Source organism: Vespula pensylvanica, chromosome 8, assembly GCF_014466175.1.
Source record: "Vespula pensylvanica isolate Volc-1 chromosome 8, ASM1446617v1, whole genome shotgun sequence".
Classification (NCBI taxonomy): domain Eukaryota; kingdom Metazoa; phylum Arthropoda; class Insecta; order Hymenoptera; family Vespidae; genus Vespula; species Vespula pensylvanica.
The window spans coordinates 761,313-774,484 of record NC_057692.1 but is presented as its reverse complement, the minus strand read 5'-3'; the positions used below and the strand labels follow the sequence as shown (position 1 = coordinate 774,484).

At 39.7% G+C, this 13,172-nt stretch overlaps 1 protein-coding gene and 1 long non-coding RNA gene across 2 annotated transcripts in view; both read left to right on the top strand.

The window, feature by feature from the left end:
• The window catches only part of LOC122631317, a 53,457-nt gene extending 40,501 nt beyond the window's left edge, over positions 1-12,956 (top strand). The window contains exons 5-7 of the mRNA XM_043816894.1: positions 367-552; positions 12,096-12,426; positions 12,659-12,956. Coding sequence (XP_043672829.1) covers positions 367-552; positions 12,096-12,426; positions 12,659-12,784 — 643 coding nt within the window. The 3' untranslated portion in view covers positions 12,785-12,956. The remainder of the gene's footprint in view (positions 1-366; positions 553-12,095; positions 12,427-12,658) is intronic.
• On the top strand, positions 3,207-10,769 carry LOC122631326. The gene is made up of 2 exons (XR_006327677.1): positions 3,207-3,420; positions 10,492-10,769. It is a non-coding gene; the product is annotated as an uncharacterized LOC122631326 (long non-coding RNA).
• Positions 12,957-13,172: the final 216 nt, after the last annotated feature.

Here is a 13,172-nt window from a genome sequence, read left to right as displayed (position 1 = left end):
TCTCTCTCTCTCTCTCTCTCTCTCTCTCTTTCAATTGTTACATACGAAGGAATGATATTCTTGGATCTTTAAGTAGTAGGCTTAAGTAGTTACGATCGACCAAGAAGAGACGATGACTCGGACTCGACTCGTCTCACGAATGTCGTCACACAACGAAATTACGACAATTTAAAGCGAAGTATCGTTGGTACTTTCGCCATTAAGTTTCCAACGTCGACTAGTTGCGAGTGGACCTGAACGTTAGTCTCGTTCTATTCGTTTTCATTTTTTTCTTTCTTTTTTTTTTCTTGTTCTTTTTTTTCTTAATTTATTTATCAGTTTGTACATTGAAAGTTTATTCAATCGTTTGATTTTTCTGTTTAACAGCGAAGGCAGAGAAAAGGTACGCGTGTCGTTGCTCGGTCCACAACCTTCGCCCGCTACACCTGGTGTCCTATTGTTGGAGCCAATTGCACCGCCTATTGGCCACCCCATCGACATGGCTGCGAGTCCTGCTGAACTTTTAACGACGCATTCTGAACACACCACCCCTGCGTATCACACGCAGATCAGGTAGGTTTCTTTTTCCTTTCTATCTTTTTTTTTTTTTTTTTTTTTCCTTTATCTTTTGTCCTTTTCCATTTTTTCCTCATTTCTTCTTCTTCGCATAATTTTAATTATATTAACACCGTCTAGGAATTATGCGAGTAAACCAATAAACCCGTTTGTTCGCTTCTTTGTTCGTAAGACAACGAACATAGTCAAGTCGAAATAAGAACGTCATTGTTCCACTTGCGGATTAGATTTGGTCGATGAGTGGAGTAATAAACGACTTAATGAAAGTGAAAATAGGGTCAGCGCTATTCAAAGCTATTGAATTAAAACGTTAACCGCGATACGACTAAATCATTAATCAATTTTCGTGACGAGAATATGTATCGTCTCGGATAGAAAATTTTGTTTTTCTTTTCTTTCTTTCTTCTGTTTTTCGAGGAACATTCAAACGTCGATATTCGAGATCGATCCCGATTTGATCCAATTTCTCTTTATCGATATTTTTCTTAATGTCGCGAGTATTCGCTCGAGTTAGATTAGAAAGTAACCGATAATCTTTGCGGTTCATCGTACGCGTTAAAACAACGTTTAGGCTCGAAGTAATACGTGCCAAGGTTAACATCGTTAAACGTGCTTTTTACGTAACGCAAGTTCCACCGTTCGGCCGTGCCAATTTCTCTCTCACTTACCAACATTTTAAACGATTTACCGTCCACTACTTGGAGGAGATTGTAGAGAAGCTTGGAGAAAGAGAGGGAGAGAAAGAGTAAATAAACTGTCTTGGTATCAATACAACGGTGATTCGCACCGGAAGTGTTCAAGTGTCGTATACCATTTAAGGACTCCCTGTCGAGTTCGAATTAAAAGGTGAATCCTGATCGATCGATCGATCGATCGATCGCTTGCTTCCTTGCTTACTTCCTTCCTTTCTTCTTACCTTGCTTGGTCGCTTGCCTCTTCGAGTTACAATCGATACGTTAAACTATTTTCGAATAGGGTCAACGATCCTTTCCCTGTGACATAAGTTAACCTATTGTACATAAGAAAAGAAATTCGTAAGAAAATTCAAAGTAATCGTTCGAATGGATGATAACCACTGTCTTCGGAATAATTAGCCTCCTGCACACGATCCGTGCGACCCCCGTTGCTTTTAATGGACCGGAAGCAGGCGTTCCTTTCTCGCTCTCTCTCTCTCTCTCTCTCTCTCTCACACACACACACATACACACGAGCACACACACTCCCCACCCTCCTTCTTTCTCTTTCTCCCTCTTCCGCGTTCTCCGTTGCATCAAACTCCCTCCGCGAAAACAGTTACCAACATTTCTTAGCGCACTTCGTTGATCCTCCAAGAACCTAGCAATATTCTCCTTCTCGCGTAAACTCGGTTCCAATATCAACCCCGTATCCTTTATGATTTGCTCGTTCGCTTTCGTTAAGCAAAACAATCCGAAATCAACCATAAATCTATCGAGGATTTGTAAAGAGAAACTGAAACGTACGCTCCGGGTAAATACGTTTCGTCCAAAAATAATCCTTCGGGGATCGAGAGATTACGCGATAGCAAACAAATAAATCGTAGGCTCGCTGCAATCTCGTTAATTAATCCTTAATTACACTCGCTTCGAGGTTGGTCTAGATAACGGTCTATCAGATTCGTAGCTATCGGATCTTATCCTTCCTTGTATGTCTTTTTTCCTTTTTTTTTCTTTTTCCTTCTTTTGCTTTTTTTTTTCGCCTGTCCTTTTCGTAAGATCTATTATTTTGTCGATCGTAATAGCATTATGATTATCTAGAATAAATGAATATCAAATCGTTTATTTCCATCGAATCGGTTCTTCCATTGCTCTCGATCCGATCCGATCCGATCGCTCATAGATAACTGACCGATCCATAATTCACCGTAGTTTTCCACTTTCTCCGTTTAGTTTCCCCTTAGGATCATAGTCACGTATCCATTATAGATACATGAGCAGAGACGAAAGCAACCGACGATTTCTCAAATTCTACAATTTCACCGTGTGATCTCACGTCGAAAGTACGCGATACGATACAGATATCGTAACCCCGCCGAAAGCTTCTTTCAATATTTCAATAACCGCGAAGATTCGAGAACAAGAGAAAACATTCGGAGCTTTCAAAAATACACGATCTTGAAATCTTTTTATGATACTAAGATGTGGATATTGGATCGTCTATATATCTATATATAGATATTATAAATAAAACGAAGTTGTCGTGAGATCGAACGAGGGGAAAGGGGAAAAAAAGAGAAAAGTTATCACAAGCAGCAACCGTAGTAAAAAGACTGATCGTCCGGAAATTTTTAACGTTTGAATGTTCTCAAAGTTGTTGAAAGAAAAAGGAAAGTTTTGAGAAGAAAAAGATAAGAAGAGGAAGCAAATATATGAAATACGGAAGATGTAGAAAGAGAGTGCGTAGAAAGCAATACGCGCATCCTCGCGACGCACGGGTATTCCTCCCTCTCCTCGAGCCTGCTCCGTTTCCGTGATCAGCTCCATCACCACCACCACCGCCACCACCACCACTGCTACTACCACCACCACCGTCAACGGCAGCACCAGTAATACTAGGAGCACCACCTCCAACGGTACCACCTCCTCCATCAGCAGCAGCTACACGAAGCAGAGGTAGCAGCTACGAAAGAGAGACGCGCGCGCGAGAGGAGAAAGAGAGAGAGAGAGAGAGAGAGAGACAGATAGAGAAATAGAGAAAGAGAGAGAGGATGAAAGATCGATATAGCGTGGGTGGTGGACGCGCAGAGGTGCGGTGAGCCACTGGCTAAGGCACTCGCGAGGGCCAGTCGTGCCGTCGACTGCATCAGCGAACCCGTCTCGTCATTCTCTTTCCTTCTACTTCTCTTGCGTTTGTATCTTTGCGGATTTTCTATCTCTCTTTCTCTCTCTCTCTCTCTCTCTCTCATTTACTCTCCTTCTCCCTTTCTCGTTTTTGTTTTTTCTCTTTTTCTTTTTTTAAACGTTTGCTCTTTTTTTGTTTTCTGTTTCTATTTCTGTTTTCTCTCTGTCTCTTTTTTTTTTTTTTAGTTTTTGTTTTTCTCTTCATTGCTCTTTTGTTTTTATTTGAAATTATTATTATCATTTAGAGATCGGCATAGATAAGAGATATGTCCTAGCGCTATTTCTTCTTTCCCTCCTTTTCTATTCTCCCCTCGAGAAAATCTGAATCCGTTTGGATAGAATATCGAAATAGTAGAATACATACTCTACTGTTACTGCTATTACTACTGTTATTAGTACATTACTATTATTACTACTACTACTCGTTGTCTCTTCATCATCTTCATCGTTAAGGATAGAAATCCACACGAGAGTGCACGTGCGCAGATGTAAGAAGGAAAAGTGACACGGAGAAACGAAAGCGTGTGTTCGATTTGTTTTCGTAATAATCGGTATTTCAGTTTCGAGTAAACGTGTGGAATGTGAGGATTTAGAGTGAGAGTTAAGCAAAAATAAAGGAGTCCGAATTCGATCGAGAGATTAGAAACTTGGCTCTGCAGCTTGGTTCGGTCCATTATCTCAAAGTCTTTTTCCGGTATGGATATTCGAGTTGGTTTGACCTAGAGCGCTGAAGTGTCCATCTCTTTCGATTCTCTTCTTCTTCTTCTTCTTCTTCTTCTTCTTTATTTAGTAGATGAAGTATATATATATATATATATATATATATATATATATTTTGTTCCTGACCTTTACTTGGTGCTATCAAAAGCGATATCTCTCATTCGCAAGTGTTCTCTTTCCGCGGAAACTTTTACGTAACAAAAATCGCAGTATAGATAATTTCAACGACCGATTAGAATATTTTAAAGTTCACGTACGAAAAAGAAGAAGAAGAAGAAGAAGAAGAAGAGAAAGAAAAAAGGAAAGAAGAAAAAAAGAAGAAGAAGAAGAAGAAGTCAAAAGCCGGCACGAAAATCGTGGGGGATAAGAAGACGATCGTTCGCGTAGAAGCGTGTGCCAAAGATAGAGGGCAAAGAAAGGACTATCCTCTCGCTCGAGAACCGTGACCTGCCTTAGGAAAGTTCAGGAACGTACGAAGAAGCGACGATGGTTCTCTATTCGATATTACGAAAGAGTAACACTGTTCTTCTATTAACGCTTTTGCCTTCGTCACATCACTCAACGATCGGTTAACATCTTTCGTGCTAACGATCAAAAATAATTGGAAACGTCGGAACTATCGATTTTGTTGCTTCGATGAATATCCGTAGGTAATCGAAGGAACGTTGCGGCCTTGATCCATCATCTACGTTTTCTCCGGTTTAAACCGCAAAGTAGACAGTTCGGAAATAGGACAAGGTGTTTCGTAGATGTTATTTGAAAATATAATATGTCATATACCAAAGACAGCAACATCATCTTTTCTTTCAATTTTATTTTATTTTTTTTTTTTTCGTTGCTCTTTCCATTCTTTCTCTCTCTCTCTCTCTCTCTCTCTCTCTCTCTCTCTCTCTCTCTTTCTCTCTCTCTCTCTCTGTCGATCGTTGACTACGACCGAGGACTTCGAAGAACTCGTGACAAGTACCTTCCACTAAGAGTTCCCGAGTTATCCACTCGGGAGTTATTCTTCTCTCCCTTTCCCTTTGATCTTCTTTATCCCGTCGTTTCTCTCTCTCTCTCTCTCCCCCTCCCTCTCTCACACATACTCTCTTTTCTTCTATCATCTATTATTAACCTTCATAGAAATTAATTCAAGTTACAGGACGCTCCAATTCCCCCTCCCGCTCCCCCTCCGAACACCCCTCCACCCCTACACCCCCTTTACAAAACGATCGAGCCTTTATTCGTCTCATAACATAAATTTTACGCTAGAGCGAGAAATTTTCTTGAGCGTTGTCGTTCGCATAATAATAATCGACTATCCATTACATAATGCCATGTTCGTGCAAGTAAAAACAAAAAGGAAAAGAAAAGAAAATATAAACCATTAATTCTCGGCAAAATTTTATCGCTATTCTCGTAAACGCGTTTTACGACGATCTGTCCAAAACGATTTCTTTAAAAAATACCTGCTACCAAGAAAATATTTCTACAATTTTACTGGCTCGGTTTAACTTCCATTCACGAATATCGTCTACATTCGTATTCGTAGAACATTTCGTTCCCTTTCGCTCGAGGTAGATAAATAATATACTCTTTCTTCTAGTAACTAAAATATTTATATTAAAAAACGAGAAGAGGCTTGTAACGTTAGCCCTTTAAACGTCGCCGTGTAAGGTATAAACATTTTACCGCTGCATGTTCCTATACTTCCCTTCTTTTCCTCCCTTCGTTTTATAAATAATAACGCGAAGGTATAACGAAGCAACGGGTGCTTCTACTTGCTGTTACTTCAACGTTGGAAATTTTACGCGTTTTATTAGAAAGTCGAATATGTAAATAGAAGAAAGAAAAAGAAAAAAATGAAAAAAAAGAAAAGAATATAAAATAAAAAAATAAAAATAGTATAGAGTCTCTCGAGATCGAGAATCGTGTGAGAAAAAAAGAAAGAAAGAAAGAAAAAACAAAAAAAAAAAAGAGAGCAAGGACAAGATGCAATTGCATCGAATCAAATTCGTTGATGAAAAATTTCAAACGACAACGTGCATAGGCAATCGTTGGCGCACGTGAAAACGCATCAACCGTGTCACGTCGTGGCATCCTTGTTTCCCTCTCGGAGCCCTCGTTCAGCCCTCTGCGAGCCACCCCTACTTTTTCCTCTCTTTGTCCTATATACCTCGAAGAGACGGGAGAATGGGGTCTATATTCGCCCGTGGACCGAGCAGCCATGACCCATATATCCTCCCTCGCTTTCAACCAATCCCATGACAGGGCGGAATGTAGCGTGGGGACTCGTACTCGTGGGGGATGAAACAGAGATAGTATATAGTTTGGAATGCAAAGTGGAAATGTGGGAGCGCCACTGTGTTAAACGATACTACGCGAGAAGGAACTCTGCTCGTGGCACTCGTTAATCCAGAAACTGAAAATGTCAACGCTCGAAATAGACGATATCGTTGTAGCAAAAGTTTAAAGATCCTGTTCGCATGTTTTCTTTGTTTCGTTCTATCAGATCGAATTTTAAAGGTTTGAGAGGTGACCTTTAAATAATTTCTCTTTTCTAACAGACGAAAATCAGTAGGTGTATCTTATGATAGTTTCTTTCACTTCTTTTTTTTTATGTTTTTTCTTTTCTGCTTGTTTCTTTTTTTTTTATCATTATCATTAACAAACAGAAACGGTTATCAGAGTATAGTATTGTGATTCATACGGTTTGTAATCGTCCTTCGATAAGAATTGAGTTCTTCCACTTTCCGGAAGCCGTACGTCGAACTATAAAATAAATAGAGAAAAAAAACCGATCGATGTTACACGTTGTAGACAATCGCTTCGAGACCAGTTGCGTTGTCGAGTAAATAGAGATAATAAAGTCGATACACCAGAGGGAGAGAAAAAAAATAGGTCATGGTCCATTAAATTATCTACGGAAATTAGTGTTAGATGAGATAACTTCGATTTATCGATTGCTCTCTCTCTCTCTCTCTCTCTCTCTCTCTCTCTCTCTCTCTCTCTCTCTCGTTCTCTCTCTCTCTCACCTCTTCTTCCTTAGATTTTGTCTCACCCGGTAGACCAAATTTTCCGACATTCCATACGATCCATAGGAAAGATCCAAGCTTCTTCTGGCACAGCATCGTCGTCGTCCTCGTCGTCGTCGTCGTCATCTTCATCTTCGTCGTCGTCGTTGTCTCGGTAACGCGTACATAAAAGAGGAACAAAAGAAAACTCTTCTAGGGGATCTCATGCGACGAGGAAAATGCGAGCTTTCCTTCTCGCAAACGGATCGCTTGAAATAACGTTTCTAGAGTGAAGTTATGTCGAGGGAGGAGGGAGATAGAGTGGGAAAGAGAAAGAGAGAGAGGACGGAAGAGAAACGGAGAAAGAGAGAGATAGAGAGAGGGGGAGAGAGAGAGAGAGAGAGAGAGAATGTATATTCGCGATCTCCCGCCACGAAAGCGCTTAAAAATAAAGTCTTACGTTCGTCTTTGAGTTTCTCCCTCTTTTCATCTTTCTCTCTCTCTCTCTCTCTCTCTCTCTCTCTCTCTCTCTCTCTTTCTCTCTCTCTCTCGCTCTCTCTCGCTCTTTCTCTCTCTTTCTCTCTTAAAATCGGCCAAGTTCTCTGTACGACAGCAACGAGAGTACGTGCGTCTATTTCTTCGAACGTCGCAGAATCATCCAAAGAGAAGGAAAATCAAAATTGAAAAAAAGTGTTTAAAGATGTTTAATATAATAATTCGATAATAATTCTTCTTAAACGAACTAAGAAATAGAAAGAGTGTAACGAGAAACGAGTCGTAATCGATTCGCGTAATAAAACGTTCGCGTCGGTAGTGATCCTTTATATTGTGAGTTTGATGACGTACGATTCGATAATCGATACCGTCGAAAATGACGACCACTCATGGAGGACACGTCTATTACGTGATTAAGGTACCCAAGGACTCCGATGGCAACGAAAGGTAATCCCACCCTCAAGCCGCATCAAATAGTCTTCATCTTTTTCTAACGATGATCTTTCTGTTTTTTTCTTTGCTTTTTTTATCTTTTTTATTTATTTATTTATTTTTTTTTTTTTCCTCGCAAAATTAAAAGAAACATTCGCGAATGATGTAAAGGAGGTCGTCTAGTACAAAGCTTACCTATAGACTTAAAGCTAGAATATTCGTAGAGTCGCGTGCTTTAGGGGTTGAAGACCCTCGAGCGACAGAAAATTGTGTCTTCATTGGCGTCGGTCGGTCTACGACTACGAAAGACCAAAGCGATACACTAACTTTTCTCGATCGAACATTGCTTATGTTGAAAACGACTATATCCGTATCTCGGCCGACCACCAACATACATGAAACAATCAATAAGGATATTAGCGTACTAATTTTTTAAACGATCGAACTTGGCATACCTTTTCGAAGGAAATATTTACAACATATATACTTTTTTTTTCTTTCCAATCTTTTCGATTATCGTTTCTTTATCTTTTTTTTTTTTTTGTTTGTTTTTACTTTACTGTCGAATTTTTGTTCGGTGAAGGAAAAATTAAGAAGAAAAAAAAATAAATAAAGAAATGCGTCGATATTTCTTGAGGCCACGCTGCAGTTCGATCGAAAACACGCGACACGATTCTCGAGCAACGGACGTGTCCTATGGCCCACGAACGATAGACCTCGTTAACCTCATTGAGGCTGTCTCTCTCTCTCTCTCTCTCTCTCTCTCTCTCTCTCTCTCTCCCTTTCTCTCTGTCTGTTTCCGTCTTTGTCTTTCGTTGGTACTACCTATTGGTATCGTTCCCATTCTCAATATACGACATCGTTCTTAAAAAATTTGAGCGCCTTAATTTCCCCACGTAAAATACCACTTTTCTTTCTTTTTTTCTTCTCTCTCCGTCTCTTTTTTTTTTTTTTCTTTCTTCTTTGTCTTCCCTCCAAGTAAAAAATTCACGTGGAATCTCGAACGTTCCAAACGGAATAATCTCGGACGATATATTTCTGCGGTTATCCGTACGACTCCTTGTTCGCGATTAAAGCTCTTACCCGAGCCAAGGAAAATTCTTTTCGGGGTCGTTGAACCCTCACAAAGAGTCTTTTTAACGAGCACGTGGTAGGTATGTGCCATTCAAACGGCTCACATATATGCATAATATATATATATATATATATATATATATATACATACATACACACACATATATATATACATATATATATATGTATGTTGAAAATGCAAAAGCACGGTCGTTCTCTTCGATTATTTTCTTCGTTCAGAAACGTATTCCAATATCGTTGATTATCAATGGAAAATAAAAAGAAAAAGAAAAAAAAAAAAAAAAGAAATACCATATAGTCGATTATCGATAACAAACATTTATACGAAGAATCGTATAATATGAAATCTATTGGCGTATACTGGTACGATAATTCCACGGATTATTTTCATTTCCTCGTAAGAAGGAAGAAGATATACGGTAATGCGATTTCCCTCCTGTGGATTTAAACCCGAGAAAAGTAGGGGAACGTACGGTCATAGAATTTCGTAATATCGGACATTATTAGCCTGGCTGGCCCTTGGCCAGCTCTCAAACTACCAACCTATTTTTCCTTTCGGTGCTTCGAGAGAGCGTGCTTTTCCTCTACATTTGCTTCCTCCTCTTATTCGCTTCTTCGACGTTTCGTTCTCGGCTCTTCTCTTCGTACCATTTCTTCTTCTTCTTTTTCTTTCTCTCTCTCTCTCTCTCTCTCTCTCTCTCTCTCTCTCTCTCTCTCTCTTTCCCTTTCTCCTCTTCTTCCTCTTTCCTCTACTCACTCTCATCCTCACTCTCATTCTCATAGGCCCGAGTATACCTCTCCTTCTTTTCTGGTATGTACATATGTACCTACGTATGTACATAATACCAAAATCGTCGAGCAAGCAAACTCGCTCGAAACTCGATTGAAGTCTTTATAGAGATGAAAGAGAGAGATAGAGGGAGATAGTAAAAAGAGAAGTTCCATGGAAAAGTAGAAGAGAGAAAAAAGAAGAAGAAAAAAAAAGGAGATGAGGCCTGGTCTAACTAACGAGGCCGGCTCGGAAGTTTCCATCGCCTTCCATCTCCTGTCTATTTCCGGTTAGCCTCGCCTTCGTTCGAACTAACACCGAACTCTTCAAAAACTTTTTTTTTCTCTCGATGTTTCTTCTTCTTCTTCTTCTTCTTCTGCTTCTTTTTTTCATCTTTTATCATATTCCTCGAGATTAGAAAGAGACACGGTGAGTTAATCAATTTATGACCAGGACGTTCGATCGATTCTCTTTCCGATAACAGACAGATAATAATAAAATGAGAGAGAGAGAGAGAGAGAGAGAGAGATACAAGTTTATCGGAAAATTGTAAACGAGAGAGACTTCTCAATAGATACCGAAAACGAACGAAATCAATGACAGATTCGAGCAGAGTTGACCGGATAAAAGCTAAAATAGTTAGAAAGAAAGAAAGAGAGAGAGAAAGGAACAATTTCACGGAACGTTTAACACGTTCAACGACCCTCGCGGAAACAGGACACCTTCTCCTATGACGTGAGACCCTTCGAAACACAATCAGCTTTTTGCAATCAGCACCGGAAACGATTTGCAACCCCTGTAATAAAATCCTTTCGCGGTGACATTCGCGAAAAGAAAAGAATAGAAGAAAAAGAGAGAAATAAAGAGAATGAAACAAACAAGCAAGCAAAAGAAAGAGAAGAAGAAGAAGAAGAAGAAAAGAGAAAAAAAAAGAAAAAAAAAAAAGCTTTTACGATCGTTCAATTTCCTTGCACAGTCGAATTACAGTAACAGTTTACGGTACTTCCGTGTTACGCGGGACGGGTACGTAAATTAACCGGAAGTTTGACGTACGTCACGAGACGACGCGAATATCCGAGATACAAATTTTGCACGAACGAAAGGGAACTCGTTTCGTTCGTTCGTGCGTGTGAGACCGAGCTTCCATCTATTCGATATGCATACTTTTTAATGTGTGTGTGTGTGTGTGTTGTGTACGCGCGCGTGCGCGTATGCGTGTACGGTGCATTCCGTTGACGCGAATAACGCAGACTCGAGTGCTACTAGGAAAGAGAGAGAGAGAGAGAGAGAGAGAGCTCGATTAAGTGCGATTCAATGCCAAAGCTTTAATGCCACGGTCGTTCGGGTGCGGCAATTGCGTTTAATTCATTGTTTCTCTTCAACCTATGTACGTACGATCTGGTAAGAACACTTTGTTTAAAACGTCGATTCGATCGAAATAAAGAAAAAAAAAAAAGAAATGTTTGAGAAGAATAAAAAAAAAGAGAGAAACGTGTTTCGCGTCTAAATCAAATTTGATGTCGGCCAAATGCAAGAAACAGGAAAAATTCTTTTGATAACGTTTTTGAAAGAAATGATCGATATCGTTTAACGTCATATCCGTTGTTGTTCCGGACTCGTGAACGTTCAATTTACCGAATAGAAATGACATCAGATAGGTAGGTAGATAGGTAGGTAGATAGGTAGATAGGTAGATAGATAGATAGATAGATAGATAGATAGATAGATAGATAGATAGATAGATAGATAAAACGTTGCGTAAGACGCGAGTTAACACTCCTGTTCTCCTGTTGTTGTTTTTGTTGTTACGCATTTGCAAATTCAAGAGAATTCTTGCATATTCTCTATTCTCGTTTAATTTCGTATTCAGTAGGAGTCTCGTTTAGCATAGTACCGTACCTACGTACTACACACATATCTACGAGAATACACGCGTGTTCGGTAAGTGAGAATTGCACTTTGTTAAATATAAAATGTGACGACGACAAGGACGTTGTGGAACGAGCGATCGACGCGATAAAAAATACTCTGAGAAATATTTCCTCCTTCTTTCTTTTTTGTTTCTTCTTTTTCTTTTTTTTTCTTTCTTTTTTTTTTTTTCTTTTTTACCTTTTTCTCCTTCAAGCTGATCTCCGATTTAACACGTAAGGTGATTAAAAAAATAAAACGATGTTTCAGCACGGATAGCGGATGGGACAACCCGTTCAGGCCGGACGGTGACTTGTCGAGAGAAGCTGACGAGATAGTCGAGCTGATAAAGGGTGGTAAACCAATCACCCCGACTCCCGGACAAACGGCACCACCTTTACCAGGATGCGAAGAGACGGGCAAAACGACGCCTGGACCGGATCACGATTCGAGTTCCAGTCCTCTTTTAAAATCAAATGCAAACTCGACGAATCGTCATTCGAATGCATCGCCGAGGCTGAATCAAGGAAATGGAAATGCCCATGGTACGCCGATAAAATCCTCGACGGTAGTGAATAGTCAGCTGAGTGCAAACGAGAAGGTAATTGAAATATTTTTATTATTATCATCATTATTATCATTATTATCATCGTCGTCGTCGTCATTATCATCATCATTATTTATCTGATTATTTTATTATTATTAATATTTTTTTTTTATCATCATCATCGTCGTCGTCGTCGTCGTCGTCGTCGTCGTCGTCATTATTATTATTGTTATTATTATTATCATCATTCTTACGACCGATTTATCGATCCCTCGATCGATTTCAGGTTGGCCCAGGATCGAGGACCGTCGAAGTTGCGAGAATGACGGCACAAGGACCGGGCGATGCGTCGCAGGTCGAGCACGTCACGTTGAAGAAGAAGCCTAAATGCAAATGCTGCGTGTTGCAGTAACGCGAGAGAAAACGCTTTAGGACGTCTTGCGAGATTTAAATGGAGACGAGAGGAAAAGGAAAAGAAAAAACAAGAGAACGAGGGAGACGACGTAATACCGGCAGCTTGCTTACTATCGATCGTCTCGTTTAAGCGAATTAAAAAGAACAAAATAAGAAAAAAAAAAAAAAAACGAAACGAAAAGAAAAACACGCAAGGAAAAAGACGGGAAAGAAGAGGAGCTTTCGAATAGCATTACCATGGAGTACCGATTACCAACATTGGTAAATTAATAATCACACCTTCGTGGCAATGAACCCGTTTCTCAGTTATATTATCGTGTCGTTGTTCCAACGAGAACGAGAGGATAAAGAAAAATAAAAGAAGATAGAACCAGGGATATATAAAA